Source organism: Telmatherina bonti (genome assembly GCF_933228915.1).
Source record: "Telmatherina bonti genome assembly, chromosome: 17".
Classification (NCBI taxonomy): Eukaryota; Metazoa; Chordata; class Actinopteri; order Atheriniformes; family Telmatherinidae; genus Telmatherina; species Telmatherina bonti.
In genome coordinates this window covers 36,827,049-36,849,514 of record NC_136615.1, presented here as the reverse complement: position 1 = coordinate 36,849,514, position 22,466 = coordinate 36,827,049, and the positions used below count along the sequence as shown (strand labels likewise).

General features: G+C 52.2%; 1 protein-coding gene across 1 annotated transcript in view; it reads left to right on the top strand.

Annotated features, from left to right (window-relative positions):
• dcc (DCC netrin 1 receptor) overlaps positions 1–22,466 on the top strand; it is a gene marked incomplete at both ends in the record, with an annotated part of 355,940 nt that overhangs the window by 288,321 nt on the left and 45,153 nt on the right. The window contains 2 exons of the mRNA XM_079256415.1: positions 1,921–2,059; positions 5,786–5,893. Of these exons, the coding sequence (XP_079112541.1) occupies positions 1,921–2,059; positions 5,786–5,893 (247 nt within the window). The remainder of the gene's footprint in view (positions 1–1,920; positions 2,060–5,785; positions 5,894–22,466) is intronic.

The window sequence follows — 22,466 nt, the reverse complement described above, 5'->3', positions numbered from 1 at the left end:
AAAGACTTACTGGGACAGACTTGCCGGGACAGACTTGCTGGGAAAGACTTACTGGGACAGACTTGCTGGGACAGACTTACCGGGACAGACTTACTGGGACAGACTTGCTGGGACAGACTTACTGGGACAGACTTGCTGGGACAGACTTGCTGGGACAGACTTGCTGGGACAGACTTGCTGGGAAAGACTTACTGGGACAGACTTGCCGGGACAGACTTACCGGGACAGACTTACTGGGACAGACTTGCTGGGAAAGACTTACTGGGACAGACTTGCTGGGAAAGACTTACTGGGAAAGACTTACTGGGACAGACTTGCTGGGACAGACTTGCTGGGACAGACTTACTGGGACAGACTTGCTGGGAAAGACTTACTGGGACAGACTTGCTGGGACAGACTTGCTGGGACAGACTTACCGGGACAGACTTGCTGGGACAGACTTGCCGGGACAGACTTACCGGGACAGACTTGCTGGGAAAGACTTACTGGGACAGACTTGCTGGGAAAGACTTACTGGGACAGACTTACCGGGACAGACTTGCTGGGACAGACTTACTGGGACAGACTTACTGGGACAGACTTGCCGGGACAGACTTACCGGGACAGACTTACTGGGACAGACTTGCTGGGAAAGACTTACTGGGACAGACTTACCGGGACAGACTTGCTGGGACAGACTTACTGGGACAGACTTGCTGGGAAAGACTTACTGGGACAGACTTGCTGGGACAGACTTGCTGGGACAGACTTGCTGGGAAAGACTTACTGGGACAGACTTGCTGGGACAGACTTGCTGGGACAGACTTACTGGGACAGACTTGCTGGGACAGACTTACTGGGACAGACTTGCCGGGACAGACTTACTGGGACAGACTTGCCGGGACAGACTTGCTGGGACAGACTTACTGGGACAGACTTACTGGGACAGACTTGCTGGGACAGACTTGCTGGGACAGACTTACTGGGACAGACTTGCTGGGAAAGACTTACTGGGACAGACTTGCCGGGACAGACTTACCGGGACAGACTTACTGGGACAGACTTGCTGGGAAAGACTTACTGGGACAGACTTGCCGGGACAGACTTGCTGGGACAGACTTACTGGGACAGACTTACAGGGACAGACTTACTGGGACAGACTTACAGGGACAGACTTGCCGGGACAGACTTACTGGGACAGACTTACTGGGAATGACTTGCTGGGACAGACTTGCTGGGACAGACTTGCTGGGACAGACTTACTGGGACAGACTTGCTGGGACAGACTTGCCGGGACAGACTTACTGGGACAGACTTACTGGGACAGACTTGCTGGGAATGACTTGCTGGGACAGACTTACTGGGACAGACTTGCTGGGACAGACTTGCTGGGACAGACTTGCTGGGACAGACTTACTGGGAATGACTTGCTGGGAATGACTTGCTGGGACAGACTTGCCGGGACAGACTTACTGGGACAGACTTGCCGGGACAGACTTACTGGGACAGACTTACTGGGAATGACTTGCTGGGACAGACTTGCCGGGACAGACTTACTGGGACAGACTTGCTGGGAATGACTTGCTGGGACAGACTTACTGGGACAGACTTACAGGGACAGACTTGCTGGGACAGACTTACTGGGACAGACTTGCTGGGACAGACTTGCTGGGACAGACTTACTGGGACAGACTTGCCGGGACAGACTTACTGGGACAGACAGGAGACGGACTGCCTGGAGGACGACGCATTGCAAGCTTTTATTAAACTTACTTTAACTCTTCTGGGTCTTTCACGTAAATACGTGCACTTCATCAGGTCCTCCTAGACCAGCTTGTCCCCTCAGAACTACACGCCGGGTGTCGGGCTGCTGTCGTGTGATTGGCTGATTTACAGGTGCGTAAGTGTAAGATTACCTTCAACCAACTGTTCTTTTTCCAGTCTGCAGACACTACAGCTCTCAGCCACACCGTCACCGGCCTCAAACCAAACACCATGTACGAGTTTGCTGTCATGGTAACCAAAGGTCGCAAGTCCAGCACGTGGAGTATGACGGCGCACGCCACCACATACGAAGCAGGTATGAAGCTACATCCCTGATCCAGAAACTGGAGCAGATCACACAGCAGTGGAAGTTTATTCCCTCTCTAAACAGCTGTTAGTTTTATTCAGGAGCCTAACGGGAGTCACATTGTGTTTTAGTGAGGGACATGGCCGACCTCCAGTCTCCCGGCGCTCAGCAACACAACAACCATACTCCCAATTGTACACAATCATGTTTGCTGCCTTTCTCACACAATTCGGCATGAACGGCAACACGTCATGGCTCCCCTGGGCCTGGCAGAATACACGGACCTTCAGCGTGAGCAGACGGACCTGTGGTTTCCACAGTCTCACTGCACTTCACAACACCTCTGCTGAGGCTAAAGACCTGTTGAGACGGACTGTCCATCGGAGCCGCCATGCTTTCACAACCTGATCACTAATATGATGCTGAAAAATGCAAAGAATGATCACACTATTTTTTTTCCAAGTGAAATAAAGTCAGCCCTGAAAAGTGCTTGGATGTAGAGGGCAGAGGACACATCTCTGTACGAACAAAGCTCCAACGTTCCTCTGTGCAGGTTGGTGCAGATGTTACCGGACTAGCCTGACCACAGCGTCACATGGGTTAAAGCTCGGCGCAGGAAGGTCTGATCGCAGTGGCAGGATGGATAGTTGTCAGGTCAGACGGCTGACGCTGCTGAAATGGAAGTTGTTTAAAGAAGTCATGCAATGTTTGGTTTTAAGGCTCACACACCTTCTAGGTGGAGGCAGATGGAGGCGGGTGGAGGCAGATGGAGGCAGATGGAGGCAGATGGAGGCAGATGGAGGCAGGTGGAGGCAGGTGGAGGCAGATGGAGGCAGATGGAGGCAGGTGGAGGCAGATGGAGGCTGGTGGAGGCAGATGGAGGCTTATGGAGGCAGATGGAGGCGGGTGGAGGCAGATGGAGGCAGATGGAGGCAGGTGGAGGCAGGTGGAGGCAGATGGAGGCAGATGGAGGCAGATGGAGGCAGGTGGAGGCAGATGGAGGCTTGTGGAGGCAGATGGAGGCTTATGGAGGCCTGTGGAGGCAGATGGAGGCAGATGGAGGCTTGTGGAGGCAGGCGGAGGCAGATGGAGGCAGATGGAGGCTGGTGGATGCAGATGGAGGCATATGGAGGCAGATGGAGGTGGGTGGAGGCAGATGGAGGCAGATGGAGGCAGGTGGAGGCAGATGGAGGCAGGTGGAGGCAGATGGAGGCAGGTGGAGGCAGATGGAGGCAGATGGAGGCTGGTGGAGGCAGATGGAGGCAGGTGGAGGCAGATGGAGGCAGGTGGAGGCAGATGGAGGCAGATGGAGGCAGGTGGAGGCAGATGGAGGCAGATGGAGGCAGATGGAGGCTGGTGGAGGCAGGTGGAGGCAGATGGAGGCTGGTGGAGGCAGATGGAGGCAGATGGAGGCATTTGGAGGCAGATGGAGGTGGGTGGAGGCAGATGGAGGCAGGTGGAGGTGGGTGGAGGCAGGTGGAGGCATATGGAGGCAGATGGAGGTGGGTGGAGGCAGATGGAGGCTTGTGGAGGCAGGTGGAGGCAGGTGGAGGCTTGTGGAGGCAGATGGAGGTGGGTGGAGGCAGATGGAGGCAGGTGGAGGCAGGTGGAGGCTTGTGGAGGCAGATGGAGGCAGGTGGAGGCAGATGGAGGCAGACGGAGGCAGATGGAGGCAGGTGGAGGCAGGTGGAGGCTTGTGGAGGCAGATGGAGGCAGATGGAGGCAGGTGGAGGCAGATGGAGGCAGGTGGAGGCAGATGGAGGCAGATGGAGGCAGGTGGAGGCAGGTGGAGGCTTGTGGAGGCAGATGGAGGCAGATGGAGGCAGATGGAGGCAGGTGGAGGCAGATGGAGGCAGGTGGAGGCAGGTGGAGGCTTGTGGAGGCAGATGGAGGCAGGTGGAGGCAGGTAGAGGCAGGTGGAGGCAGGTGGAGGCAGGTGGAGGCAGATGGAGGCAGGTGGAGGCAGGTGGAGGCAGGTGGAGGCTTGTGGAGGCTTGTGAAGGCAGGTGGAGGCAGATGGAGGCAGGTGGAGGCTTGTGGAGGCAGATGGAGGCAGATGGAGGCAGGTGGAGGCTTGTGGAGGCAGGTGGAGGCAGATGGAGGCAGGTGGAGGCAGGTGGAGGCAGGTGGAGGCTTGTGGAGGCAGATGGAGGCAGATGGAGGCAGGTGGAGGCAGATGGAGGCAGGTGGAGGCAGATGGAGGCAGGTGGAGGCAGGTGGAGGCAGGTGGAGGCAGATGGAGGCAGGTGGAGGCAGATGGAGGCAGGTGGAGGCAGGTGGAGGCAGATGGAGGCAGATGGAGGCAGATGGAGGCAGGTGGAGGCTTGTGGAGGCAGATGGAGGCAGATGGAGGCAGGTGGAGGCTTGTGGAGGCAGGTGGAGGCAGGTGGAGGCAGATGGAGGCAGATGGAGGCAGGTGGAGGCTTGTGGAGGCAGATGGAGGCAGGTGGAGGCTTGTGGAGGCAGGTGGAGGCTTGTGGAGGCAGGTGGAGGCAGATGGAGGCAGGTGGAGGCTTGTGGAGGCAGGTGGAGGCAGATGGAGGCAGATGGAGGCAGGTGGAGGCAGATGGAGGCAGGTGGAGGCAGATGGAGGCAGGTGGAGGCAGGTGGAGGCAGGTGGAGGCAGATGGAGGCAGATGGAGGCAGGTGGAGGCTTGTGGAGGCAGGTGGAGGCAGGTGGAGGAAGGTGGAGGCAGGTGGAGGCAGGTGGAGGCAGATGGAGGCAGGTGGAGGCAGATGGAGGCAGGTGGAGGCAGGTGGAGGCAGATGGAGGCAGATGGAGGCAGATGGAGGCAGGTGGAGGCAGGTGGAGGCAGATGGAGGCAGATGGAGGCAGGTGGAGGTGCCTCCATGCCCAGGAGGAAACCTGTTGTACAGCTGCAGATGTGTGCAGATAGTGGAGACGCTACATAACATGCTACTAAATGGTAACGTGTCCCGTTCAGCTGCGACCAGCGCTGTTGTCTCCGACCTCCAACCATCATGTTGGAACCAAACTGCTGCCAAACGTCTAGAAGTGATGCAACACATCACAATTCTCATTGTGGACAATTCTCATTTATTCACAAGTTTAGTCTCATTTCTGTCTTCATGTCTCCGTCTCCTGCACCTCCCCCTCTGCCAGGACACGCCTGCTGGGGGGACAAGGTGGACCAAGATGCACTTTCTCCCTACATTTTATTGTCTGACCACTTTATTTGTCCTTTCTGGATAAGTCCGGTGGTCTGATGAGACGCTGACAGCATCTGTCCCCTGCTGACCTCCTTCTGGTGGTGGTGATGTCCATCCCGTCTCCACCAGATAAAATACTTTTACATTTTACAACTTTATCTGTTAGAATTTCTTCCTCATTTTCCAGAAAATTCCTCTTTTTTCCTGCAGAACCGTCATGGAAATGAGATGGATTCATATTTATCAGGGTGTTCACCTGACCTTTTATGGCCAACATGTGGGCGTGGCCAGATGTTCCCTCACCGTGTTAAATTTCCTGTTGATCCTGATTTATGAAGGAAACAGGCGTGGGACGTGCTGCTGTAGAAACCTGGAAGGTTTTCCTGGTTTCCGTACGGAACCTGGAGTCAGCGTCGATACGTAGGGTTAGAAATCTCTAGAACACAAAGCAGTTCAGGAGAACATTGGACACAAACTTCTACTGATGAAAAGCTCCAGGATTTCTCTCCAACTTCATCACAATAAGACCAACCATTTGTGTCCTCCTCATCTTATGATTTACAGCTCCTAGCTCCGCCCCCAAAGATCTGACGGTAATCAGCCGCGAAGGACGTCCTCGAGCCGTTCTCATCAGCTGGCAGCCACCGATGGAGGCCAATGGACGGCTCACAGGTGGGTGTTTGCAACAACAAGTCATGCAGGTTTAATCATGTCCTCTGGAAACATCCAGAATGTTCTTAACAGAATTTCAGTCGTTCTTTTGAAACCACAAAGCACTCTTTCTCCTTCGTCTCCAATGGAGACTCCAGCATTTCAGCAATGACTTTCTGGATGATCTGCTGAGCAAATTTACTTTACCAAGGGAAGCATCAGAGACATAATTCTCCCCTTGATATTCTGGATCAGGGCTGCACGGTGGCGCAGTGGTTAGCACTGTGGCCTCACAGCAAGAAGGTCGCTGGTTCGATCCTTGGCTGGTTTGGTCAGTGGCCTTTCTGTGTGGAGTCTGCATGTTCTCCCCGTGTATGCGTGGGTTCTCCCCGGGTTCTCCAGCTTCCTCCCACCATCCAAAGACATGCATGATAGGTTAATTGGTCACTCTAAATTGTCCCTAGGAGTGAGTGTGAGTGGTTGTTCGTCTCTCTGTGTGGCCCTGCGATGGACTGGCGAGCTGTCCAGGGTGTACCCTGCCTGTCGCCCAAAGCCGGCTGGCATAGGCTCCAGCTTCCCCACGATCCTGAATTGGAATAAGCGGTTCGGAGTGTCCATATGTACACCTGGCATCAGGATTCCCTGGGCCGCAGTTCGATGATCGACTTTGTAGTCGTATCATCGGACCTGCGGCCACATGCCTTGGACACTCGGGTGAAGAGGGGGACGGAGCTGTCAACTGATCACCACCTGGTGGTGAGTTGGCTCAGATGGTGGGGGAGGAAGCCGGTCAGATCTGGCAGGCCCAAACGTGTTGTGAGGGTCTGCTGGGAACGTCTGGCTGAGTCCCCCGTCAGAGCGAGCTTCAACTCCCACCTTCAGCAGAGCTTCAAACATGTCCCGAGTGAGGCGGGGGACATTGAGTCTGAATGGGCTGTGTTCCGTGCCTCTATTGCTGAGGCGGCCAGCCGGAGCTGTGGACTCGTTGGTGGACACCAGCAGTGAGGGATGCCGTCAAGCTGAAGAAGGAGTCCTATCGAGCCTTCTTCGCCTGTGGGACTCTGGAGGCAGCTGATGGGTACCGGTGGGCTAAGCGGCATGCGGCTTCGGCTGTTGCCGAGGCAAAAATTCGGGCATGGGAGGAGTTCGGCGAGGCCATGGAGAAAGACTTCCGGACGGCTTCGAGGAGATTCTGGTCCACCATCCGGCAGCTCAGGAGGGGGAAGCAGTGCTCCATCAATACTGTGTACAGTGGAGATGGGGAGCTGCTGACCTCAACTCGGGACGTTGTGGGTCGGTGGAGGGAATACTTTGAAGACCTCCTCAATCCTACCAACACGTCTTCCCATGAGGGAGCAGAGCTGGTGGACTCTCCTATCTCTGGGACTGAAGTCGCTGAGGTGGTCAAAAAGCTCCTTGGCGGCAAGGCCCCGGGGGTGGATGAGATCCGCCCGGAGTTCCTTAAGGCTCTGGATGCTGTGGGGCTGTCCTGGCTGACACGCCTCTGCAGCATCGCGTGGACATCGGGGGCAGTACCGCTGGATTGGCAGACTGGGGTGGTGGTCCCCCTTTTTAAGAAGGGGGACCGGAGGGTGTGTTCCAATTACAGGGGAATCACACTCCTCAGCCTCCCTGGTAAGGTCTATTCAGGGGTCCTGGAGAGGAGGGTCCGCCGGATAGTCGAATCCCGGATTGAGGAGGAGCAGTGTGGTTTTCGTCCTGGTCGCGGAACAGTGGACCAGCTCTATACCCTCTTTGAGGTCCTGGAGGGGGCATGGGAGTTTGCCCAACCAGTCTACATGTGCTATGTGGACCTGGAGAAGGCGTTCGACCGTGTCCCCCTGGGGGCTCCTGTGGGGGGTACTCTGGGAGTATGGGGTACCGGACCCCCTTGTACGAGCTGTCCGGTCCCTGTACGACAGGTGTCAGAGCTTGGCCCGCATTGCCGGTAGTAAGTCGGATTCGTTTCCGGTGAGGGTTGGACTCCGCCAAGGCTGCCCTTTATCACCGATTCTGTTCATAACTTATATGGACAGAATTTCTAGGCGCAGCCGAGGTGTTGAGGGGATCCGACTTGGTGGCCTCAGGATTGGGTCCCTGCTTTTTGCAGATGACGTGGTCCTGTTGGCTTCATCTGGTCGTGATCTCCAGCTCTCGCTTGAGCGATTCGCGGCCGAGTGTGAAGCGGCTGGGATGAGAATCAGCACCTCAAAATCTGAGACCATGGTCCTCAGCCGGAATAGGGTGGATTGTCCTCTCCGGGTCGGGAGTCAGGTCCTGCCTCAAGTGGAGGAGTTTAAATATCTCGGGGTCTTGTTCACGAGTGAGGGAAGGATGGAGCGCGAGATCGACAGACGGATCGGTGCGGCGTCTGCAGTAATGCGAACTCTGCGCCGGTCTGTCGTGGTGAAGAAGGAGCTGAGCCAGAAGGCGAAGCTCTCGATTTACCAGTCGATCTACGTTCCTACCCTCACCTATGGTCATGAGCTGTGGGTCGTGTCCGAAAGAACGAGATCTCGTATACAGGCGGCTGAAATGGGTTTCCTCCGCAGGGTGGCCGGGCTCTCCCTTAGAGATAGGGTGAGGAGCTCGGTCATCCGGGAGGGGCTCAGAGTAGAGCCGCTGCTCCTTCGCATCGAGAGGAACCAGTTGAGGCGGCTCGGGCATCTGGTCAGGATGCCTCCTGGACGCCTCCCTGGTGAGGTGTTCCAGGCACGTCCCTCTGGGAGGAGACCCCGGGGAAGACCCAGGACACGCTGGAGGGATTACATCTCTCGGCTGGCCTGGGAACGCCTCGGGATCCCCCGGCAGAGTTGGCAAATGTGGCTGGGGAGAGGGAAGTCTGGGCTTCCCTGCTTAGGCTGCTGCCCCCGCGACCCGACCCCGGATGAGCGGCAGAAGATGGATGGATGGATGGATGGTTCGGAAAATGAATGAATGAATGAATATTCTGGATTCTTATTTCATTTTTCTATGTATTTTACATAATTGTTTGTATTACAAAGTTTGTACCGCTGGACTGGAGAGGACAGAAGAGGGACGAGAAGGAGAGAGAACAGAAAATAGAGTAGAGAGAAAAAGAGACCAGACAAGAGGAAGGCCAGACATGCATCCACCCAGGAGGTGGCCGAGGGGGGGGGGGGGGCGTTTGAGTGTAAAGCAGAAGTGTGCCCCCCCCCCCCCTCGGCCACCTCCTGGGTGGATGCATGTCTGGCCTTCCTCTTGTCTGGTCTCTTTTTCTCTCTACTCTATTTTCTGTTCTCTCTCCTTCTCGTCCCTCTTCTGTCCTCTCCAGTCCAGCGGTACAAACTTTGTACAAACCCAGTTCCCCTTATGCACTGTCCCACTATACATGCCCATACTCCGACCCCATCCCTCCACCTCGCTCCACCTCTTTACACCCACACCTCCCCATCACATACTCCACTCTACACACACACACACCATCACATACTCCACTCTACACACACACACACCATCACATACTCCACTCTACACACACACACACCATCACATACTCCACTCTACACACACACACACCATCACATACTCCACTCTACACACACACCCCATCACATACTCCACTCTACACACACACCCCATCACATACTCCACTCTACACACACACACACCATCACATACTCCACTCTACACACACACACACCATCACATACTCCACTCTACACACACACACACCATCACATACTCCACTCTACACACACACACCATCACATACTCCACTCTACACACACACACACCATCACATACTCCACTCTACACACACACCCCATCACATACTCCACTCTACACACACACGCACCATCACATACTCCACTCTACACACACACACACCCCATCACATACTCCACTCTACACACACACCCCATCACATACTCCACTCTACACACACACACCCCCCATCACATACTCCACTCTACACACACACACACCATCACATACTCCACTCTACACACACACACCCCATCACATACTCCACTCTACACACAGACACACCATCACATACTCCACTCTACACACACACGCACCATCACATACTCCACTCTACACACACACCCCATCACATACTCCACTCTACACACACACACCTCCCCATCACATACTCCACTCTACACACACACACCATCACATACTCCACTCTACACACACACACACCCCATCACATACTCCACTCTACACACACGCACCATCACATACTCCACTCTACACACACACACCATCACATACTCCACTCTACACACACACACCCCCCATCACATACTCCACTCTACACACACCTCCCCATCACATACTCCACTCTACACACACACACCTCCCCATCACATACTCCACTCTACACACACACCCCATCACATACTCCACTCTACACACACACACACCATCACATACTCCACTCTACACACACACACCATCACATACTCCACTCTACACACACACACCTCCCCATCACATACTCCACTCTACACACACACACCTCCCCATCACATACTCCACTCTACACACACACACACCATCACATACTCCACTCTACACACACACACACCATCACATACTCCACTCTACACACACACACACCATCACATACTCCACTCTACACACACACACCATCACATACTCCACTCTACACACACACACCTCCCCATCACATACTCCACTCTACACACACACACACCATCACATACTCCACTCTACACACACACACACCATCACATACTCCACTCTACACACACACACACCATCACATACTCCACTCTACACACACACCTCCCCATCACATACTCCACTCTACACACACACCCCATCACATACTCCACTCTACACACACACACCATCACATACTCCACTCTACACACACACCCCATCACATACTCCACTCTACACACACACACACACACACACACACACACACCCCATCGCATACTCCACTCTACACACACACCCCATCACATACTCCACTCTACACACACACCCCATCACATACTCCACTCTACACACACACACACCATCACATACTCCACTCTACACACACACCCCATCACATACTCCACTCTACACACACACACACACACACACACACACACCCCATCGCATACTCCACTCTACACACACACACCCCATCGCATACTCCACTCTACACACACACCCCATCACATACTCCTCTCTACACACACACACACACCATCACATACTCCACTCTACACACACACCCCATCACATACTCCACTCTACACACACGCCCCATCACATACTCCACTCTACACACACACCCCATCACATACTCCACTCTACACACACACACACCATCACATACTCCACTCTACACACACACCCCCATCACATACTCCACTCTACACACACACCCCATCACATACTCCACTCTACACACACACCCCATCACATACTCCACTCTACACACACACCCCATCACATACTCCACTCTACACACACACCCCATCACATACTCCACTCTACACACACACCCCATCACATACTCCACTCTACACACACACCCCATCACATACTCCACTCTACACACACACACACCATCACATACTCCACTCTACACACACACACACCCCATCACATACTCCACTCTACACACACACCCCATCACATACTCCACTCTACACACACACACACCCCATCACATACTCCACTCTACACACACACCCCATCACATACTCCACTCTACACACACACACACCATCACATACTCCACTCTACACACACACACACCCCATCACATACTCCACTCTACACACACACCCCATCACATACTCCACTCTACACACACACACACCATCACATACTCCACTCTACACACACACACACCCCATCACATACTCCACTCTACACACACACCCCATCACATACTCCACTCTACACACACACCCCATCACATACTCCACTCTACACACACACACACCATCACATACTCCACTCTACACACACACACCCCATCACATACTCCACTCTACACACACACCCCATCACATACTCCACTCTACACACACACCCCATCACATACTCCACTCTACACACACACACACCCATCACATACTCCACTCTACACACACACACCCCATCACATACTCCACTCTACACACACACACCCATCACATACTCCACTCTACACACACACACACCCATCACATACTCCACTCTACACACACACACACCCCATCACATACTCCACTCTACACACACACACCCCATCACATACTCCACTCTACACACACACACCCATCACATACTCCACTCTACACACACACACACACACACACACACACACCCCATCACATACTCCACTCTACACACACACACACACACACACACACCCCATCACATACTCCACTCTACACACACACCCCCATCACATACTCCACTCTACACACACACACACACACACACACACACACACCCCATCACATACTCCACTCTACACACACGCCCCATCACATACTCCACTCTACACACACACACACCCCATCACATACTCCACTCTACACACACACACACCATCACATACTCCACTCTACACACACACACACCATCACATACTCCACTCTACACACACACACACCATCACATACTCCACTCTACACACACACACACCATCACATACTCCACTCTACACACACACACCTCCCCATCACATACTCCACTCTACACACACACACACCATCACATACTCCACTCTACACACACACACCTCCCCATCACATACTCCACTCTACACACACACACCTCCCCATCACATACTCCACTCTACACACACACACACCATCACATACTCCACTCTACACACACACACACCATCACATACTCCACTCTACACACACACACACCATCACATACTCCACTCTACACACACACCTCCCCATCACATACTCCACTCTACACACACACCCCATCACATACTCCACTCTACACACACACACACCATCACATACTCCACTCTACACACACACCCCCATCACATACTCCACTCTACACACACACCCCATCACATACTCCACTCTACACACACACACACACACACACACACACACACCCCATCGCATACTCCACTCTACACACACACACCCCATCACATACTCCACTCTACACACACACCCCATCACATACTCCACTCTACACACACACACACCATCACATACTCCACTCTACACACACACCCCCATCACATACTCCACTCTACACACACACCCCATCACATACTCCACTCTACACACACACACACACACACACACACACACACCCCATCACATACTCCACTCTACACACACACACACCATCACATACTCCACTCTACACACACACACCCCCATCACATACTCCACTCTACACACACACCCCATCACATACTCCACTCTACACACACACACACACACACACACACACCCCATCGCATACTCCACTCTACACACACACACACCATCACATACTCCACTCTACACACACACCCCATCACATACTCCACTCTACACACACACACCCCATCGCATACTCCACTCTACACACACCCCCATCACATACTCCACTCTACACACACACACACCATCACATACTCCACTCTACACACACACACGCCCCATCACATACTCCACTCTACACACACACACACCATCACATACTCCACTCTACACACACACACACCCCATCACATACTCCACTCTACACACACACCCCATCACATACTCCACTCTACACACACACACACCCCATCACATACTCCACTCTACACACACACCCCATCACATACTCCACTCTACACACACACACACCCCATCACATACTCCACTCTACACACACACCCCATCACATACTCCACTCTACACACACACCCCATCACATACTCCACTCTACACACACACACCCATCACATACTCCACTCTACACACACACACACCCATCACATACTCCACTCTACACACACACACACCCCATCACATACTCCACTCTACACACACACACCTCCCCATCACATACTCCACTCTACACACACACACCCCATCACATACTCCACTCTACACACACACACCTCCCATCACATACTCCACTCTACACACACACACCCCATCACATACTCCACTCTACACACACACACCTCCCCATCACATACTCCACTCTACACACACACACCCCATCACATACTCCACTCTACACACACACACCTCCCCATCACATACTCCACTCTACACACACACACACCATCACATACTCCACTCTACACACACACACACCATCACATACTCCACTCTACACACACACACACCATCACATACTCCACTCTACACACACACACCCCATCACATACTCCACTCTACACACACACACACCATCACATACTCCACTCTACACACACACACACCATCACATACTCCACTCTACACACACACACCTCCCATCACATACTCCACTCTACACACACACACCTCCCATCACATACTCCACTCTACACACACACACACCATCACATACTCCACTCTACACACACACACACCATCACATACTCCACTCTACACACACACACACCATCACATACTCCACTCTACACACACACACACCATCACATACTCCACTCTACACACACACACACCATCACATACTCCACTCTACACACACACACACCATCACATACTCCACTCTACACACACACACCTCCCCATCACATACTCCACTCTACACACACACACCTCCCCATCACATACTCCACTCTACACACACACACACCATCACATACTCCACTCTACACACACACCCCCATCACATACTCCACTCTACACACACACACACACACACACACACACACACACACCCCATCGCATACTCCACTCTACACACACACCCCATCACATACTCCACTCTACACACACACCCCCATCACATACTCCTCTCTACACACACACACCCCATCACATACTCCACTCTACACACACACACACCATCACATACTCCACTCTACACACACACCCCATCACATACTCCACTCTACACACACACACACACACACACACACACCCCATCGCATACTCCACTCTACACACACACACCCCATCGCATACTCCACTCTACACACACACACACCCCATCACATACTCCACTCTACACACACACCCCATCACATACTCCACTCTACACACACACACACCATCACATACTCCACTCTACACACACACACGCCCCATCACATACTCCACTCTACACACACACACACCATCACATACTCCACTCTACACACACACCCCCATCACATACTCCACTCTACACACACACCCCATCACATACTCCACTCTACACACACACACACCATCACATACTCCACTCTACACACACACACCTCCCCATCACATACTCCACTCTACACACACACCCCATCACATACTCCACTCTACACACACACCCCCATCACATACTCCACTCTACACACACACACACCATCACATACTCCACTCTACACACACACACGCCCCATCACATACTCCACTCTACACACACACACACACACACCCCATCACATACTCCACTCTACACACACACCCCATCACATACTCCACTCTACACACACACACCCCATCACATACTCCACTCTACACACACACACCCATCACATACTCCACTCTACACACACACACACCATCACATACTCCACTCTACACACACACACACCATCACATACTCCACTCTACACACACACACACCATCACATACTCCACTCTACACACACACACACCATCACATACTCCACTCTACACACACACACACCATCACATACTCCACTCTACACACACACACACCATCACATACTCCACTCTACACACACACCCCATCACATACTCCACTCTACACACACACCCCATCACATACTCCACTCTACACACACACACACCATCACATACTCCACTCTACACACACACACACCATCACATACTCCACTCTACACACACACACACCATCACATACTCCACTCTACACACACACACCATCACATACTCCACTCTACACACACACACACCATCACATACTCCACTCTACACACACACCCCATCACATACTCCACTCTACACACACACCCCATCACATACTCCACTCTACACACACACGCACCATCACATACTCCACTCTACACACACACACACCCCATCACATACTCCACTCTACACACACACCCCATCACATACTCCACTCTACACACACACACCCCCCATCACATACTCCACTCTACACACACACACACCATCACATACTCCACTCTACACACACACACCCCATCACATACTCCACTCTACACACAGACACACCATCACATACTCCACTCTACACACACACGCACCATCACATACTCCACTCTACACACACACCCCATCACATACTCCACTCTACACACACACACCTCCCCATCACATACTCCACTCTACACACACACACCATCACATACTCCACTCTACACACACACACCCCCCATCACATACTCCACTCTACACACACGCACCATCACATACTCCACTCTACACACACACACCATCACATACTCCACTCTACACACACACACCCCCCATCACATACTCCACTCTACACACACCTCCCCATCACATACTCCACTCTACACACACACACCTCCCCATCACATACTCCACTCTACACACACACCCCATCACATACTCCACTCTACACACACACACACCATCACATACTCCACTCTACACACACACACCATCACATACTCCACTCTACACACACACACCTCCCCATCACATACTCCACTCTACACACACACACCTCCCCATCACATACTCCACTCTACACACACACACACCATCACATACTCCACTCTACACACACACACACCATCACATACTCCACTCTACACACACACACACCATCACATACTCCACTCTACACACACACACCATCACATACTCCACTCTACACACACACACCTCCCCATCACATACTCCACTCTACACACACACACACCATCACATACTCCACTCTACACACACACACACCATCACATACTCCACTCTACACACACACACACCATCACATACTCCACTCTACACACACACCTCCCCATCACATACTCCACTCTACACACACACCCCATCACATACTCCACTCTACACACACACACCATCACATACTCCACTCTACACACACACCCCATCACATACTCCACTCTACACACACACACACACACACACACACACACACCCCATCGCATACTCCACTCTACACACACACCCCATCACATACTCCACTCTACACACACACCCCATCACATACTCCACTCTACACACACACACACCATCACATACTCCACTCTACACACACACCCCATCACATACTCCACTCTACACACACACACACACACACACACACACACCCCATCGCATACTCCACTCTACACACACACACCCCATCGCATACTCCACTCTACACACACACCCCATCACATACTCCTCTCTACACACACACACACACCATCACATACTCCACTCTACACACACACCCCATCACATACTCCACTCTACACACACGCCCCATCACATACTCCACTCTACACACACACCCCATCACATACTCCACTCTACACACACACACACCATCACATACTCCACTCTACACACACACCCCCATCACATACTCCACTCTACACACACACCCCATCACATACTCCACTCTACACACACACCCCATCACATACTCCACTCTACACACACACCCCATCACATACTCCACTCTACACACACACCCCATCACATACTCCACTCTACACACACACCCCATCACATACTCCACTCTACACACACACCCCATCACATACTCCACTCTACACACACACACACCATCACATACTCCACTCTACACACACACACACCCCATCACATACTCCACTCTACACACACACCCCATCACATACTCCACTCTACACACACACACACCCCATCACATACTCCACTCTACACACACACCCCATCACATACTCCACTCTACACACACACACACCATCACATACTCCACTCTACACACACACACACCCCATCACATACTCCACTCTACACACACACCCCATCACATACTCCACTCTACACACACACACACCATCACATACTCCACTCTACACACACACACACCCCATCACATACTCCACTCTACACACACACCCCATCACATACTCCACTCTACACACACACCCCATCACATACTCCACTCTACACACACACACACCATCACATACTCCACTCTACACACACACACCCCATCACATACTCCACTCTACACACACACCCCATCACATACTCCACTCTACACACACACCCCATCACATACTCCACTCTACACACACACACACCCATCACATACTCCACTCTACACACACACACCCCATCACATACTCCACTCTACACACACACACCCATCACATACTCCACTCTACACACACACACACCCATCACATACTCCACTCTACACACACACACACCCCATCACATACTCCACTCTACACACACACACCCCATCACATACTCCACTCTACACACACACACCCATCACATACTCCACTCTACACACACACACACACACACACACACACCCCATCACATACTCCACTCTACACACACACACACACACACACACACCCCATCACATACTCCACTCTACACACACACCCCCATCACATACTCCACTCTACACACACACACACACACACACACACACACACCCCATCACATACTCCACTCTACACACACGCCCCATCACATACTCCACTCTACACACACACACACCCCATCACATACTCCACTCTACACACACACACACCATCACATACTCCACTCTACACACACACACACCATCACATACTCCACTCTACACACACACACACCATCACATACTCCACTCTACACACACACACACCATCACATACTCCACTCTACACACACACACCTCCCCATCACATACTCCACTCTACACACACACACACCATCACATACTCCACTCTACACACACACACCTCCCCATCACATACTCCACTCTACACACACACACACCATCACATACTCCACTCTACACACACACACACCATCACATACTCCACTCTACACACACACACACCATCACATACTCCACTCTACACACACACCTCCCCATCACATACTCCACTCTACACACACACCCCATCACATACTCCACTCTACACACACACACACCATCACATACTCCACTCTACACACACACCCCCATCACATACTCCACTCTACACACACACCCCATCACATACTCCACTCTACACACACACACACACACACACACACACACACCCCATCGCATACTCCACTCTACACACACACACCCCATCACATACTCCACTCTACACACACACCCCATCACATACTCCACTCTACACACACACACACCATCACATACTCCACTCTACACACACACCCCCATCACATACTCCACTCTACACACACACCCCATCACATACTCCACTCTACACACACACACACACACACACACACACACACCCCATCACATACTCCACTCTACACACACACACACCATCACATACTCCACTCTACACACACACACCCCCATCACATACTCCACTCTACACACACACCCCATCACATACTCCACTCTACACACACACACACACACACACACACACACCCCATCGCATACTCCACTCTACACACACACACACCATCACATACTCCACTCTACACACACACCCCATCACATACTCCACTCTACACACACACACCCCATCGCATACTCCACTCTACACACACGCCCCATCACATACTCCACTCTACACACACACACACCATCACATACTCCACTCTACACACACACACGCCCCATCACATACTCCACTCTACACACACACACACCATCACATACTCCACTCTACACACACACACACCCCATCACATACTCCACTCTACACACACACCCCATCACATACTCCACTCTACACACACACACACCCCATCACATACTCCACTCTACACACACACCCCATCACATACTCCACTCTACACACACACACACCCCATCACATACTCCACTCTACACACACACCCCATCACATACTCCACTCTACACACACACCCCATCACATACTCCACTCTACACACACACACCCATCACATACTCCACTCTACACACACACACACCCATCACATACTCCACTCTACACACACACACACCCCATCACATACTCCACTCTACACACACACACCTCCCCATCACATACTCCACTCTACACACACACACCCCATCACATACTCCACTCTACACACACACACTCCCCATCACATACTCCACTCTACACACACACACCCCATCACATACTCCACTCTACACACACACACCTCCCCATCACATACTCCACTCTACACACACACACCCCATCACATACTCCACTCTACACACACACACCTCCCCATCACATACTCCACTCTACACACACACACACCATCACATACTCCACTCTACACACACACACACCATCACATACTCCACTCTACACACACACACACCATCACATACTCCACTCTACACACACACACCCCATCACATACTCCACTCTACACACACACACACCATCACATACTCCACTCTACACACACACACACCATCACATACTCCACTCTACACACACACACCTCCCCATCACATACTCCACTCTACACACACACACCTCCCCATCACATACTCCACTCTACACACACACACACCATCACATACTCCACTCTACACACACACACACCATCACATACTCCACTCTACACACACACACACCATCACATACTCCACTCTACACACACACACACCATCACATACTCCACTCTACACACACACACACCATCACATACTCCACTCTACACACACACACACCATCACATACTCCACTCTACACACACACACCTCCCCATCACATACTCCACTCTACACACACACACCTCCCCATCACATACTCCACTCTACACACACACACACCATCACATACTCCACTCTACACACACACCCCCATCACATACTCCACTCTACACACACACACACACACACACACACACCCCATCGCATACTCCACTCTACACACACACACCCCATCGCATACTCCACTCTACACACACACACACCCCATCACATACTCCACTCTACACACACACCCCATCACATACTCCACTCTACACACACACACACCATCACATACTCCACTCTACACACACACACGCCCCATCACATACTCCACTCTACACACACACACACCATCACATACTCCACTCTACACACACACCCCCATCACATACTCCACTCTACACACACACCCCATCACATACTCCACTCTACACACACACACACCATCACATACTCCACTCTACACACACACACCTCCCCATCACATACTCCACTCTACACACACACCCCATCACATACTCCACTCTACACACACACCCCATCACATACTCCACTCTACACACACACACACCATCACATACTCCACTCTACACACACACACGCCCCATCACATACTCCACTCTACACACACACACACACACACCCCATCACATACTCCACTCTACACACACACCCCATCACATACTCCACTCTACACACACACACCCCATCACATACTCCACTCTACACACACACACCCATCACATACTCCACTCTACACACACACACACCCATCACATACTCCACTCTACACACACACCCCATCACATACTCCACTCTACACACACACACCCATCACATACTCCACTCTACACACACACACACCATCACATACTCCACTCTACACACACACACACCATCACATACTCCACTCTACACACACACACACCATCACATACTCCACTCTACACACACACACCTCCCCATCACATACTCCACTCTACACACACACCCCATCACATACTCCACTCTACACACACGCCCCATCACATACTCCACTCTACACACACACACCATCACATACTCCACTCTACACACACACACCCCATCACATACTCCACTCTACACACACACCCCATCACATACTCCACTCTACACACACGCCCCATCACATACTCCACTCTACACACACACCCCATCACATACTCCACTCTACACACACACACCATCACATACTCCACTCTACACACACACACCTCCCCATCACATACTCCACTCTACACACACACCCCATCACATACTCCACTCTACACACACGCCCCATCACATACTCCACTCTACACACACACCCCCATCACATACTCCACTCTACACACACACCCCATCACATACTCCACTCTACACACACACCCCATCACATACTCCACTCTACACACACACACCATCACATACTCCACTCTACACACACACACCTCCCCATCACATACTCCACTCTACACACACACCCCATCACATACTCCACTCTACACACACGCCCCATCACATACTCCACTCTACACACACACACACCATCACATACTCCACTCTACACACACACCCCCATCACATACTCCACTCTACACACACACCCCATCACATACTCCACTCTACACACACACCCCAT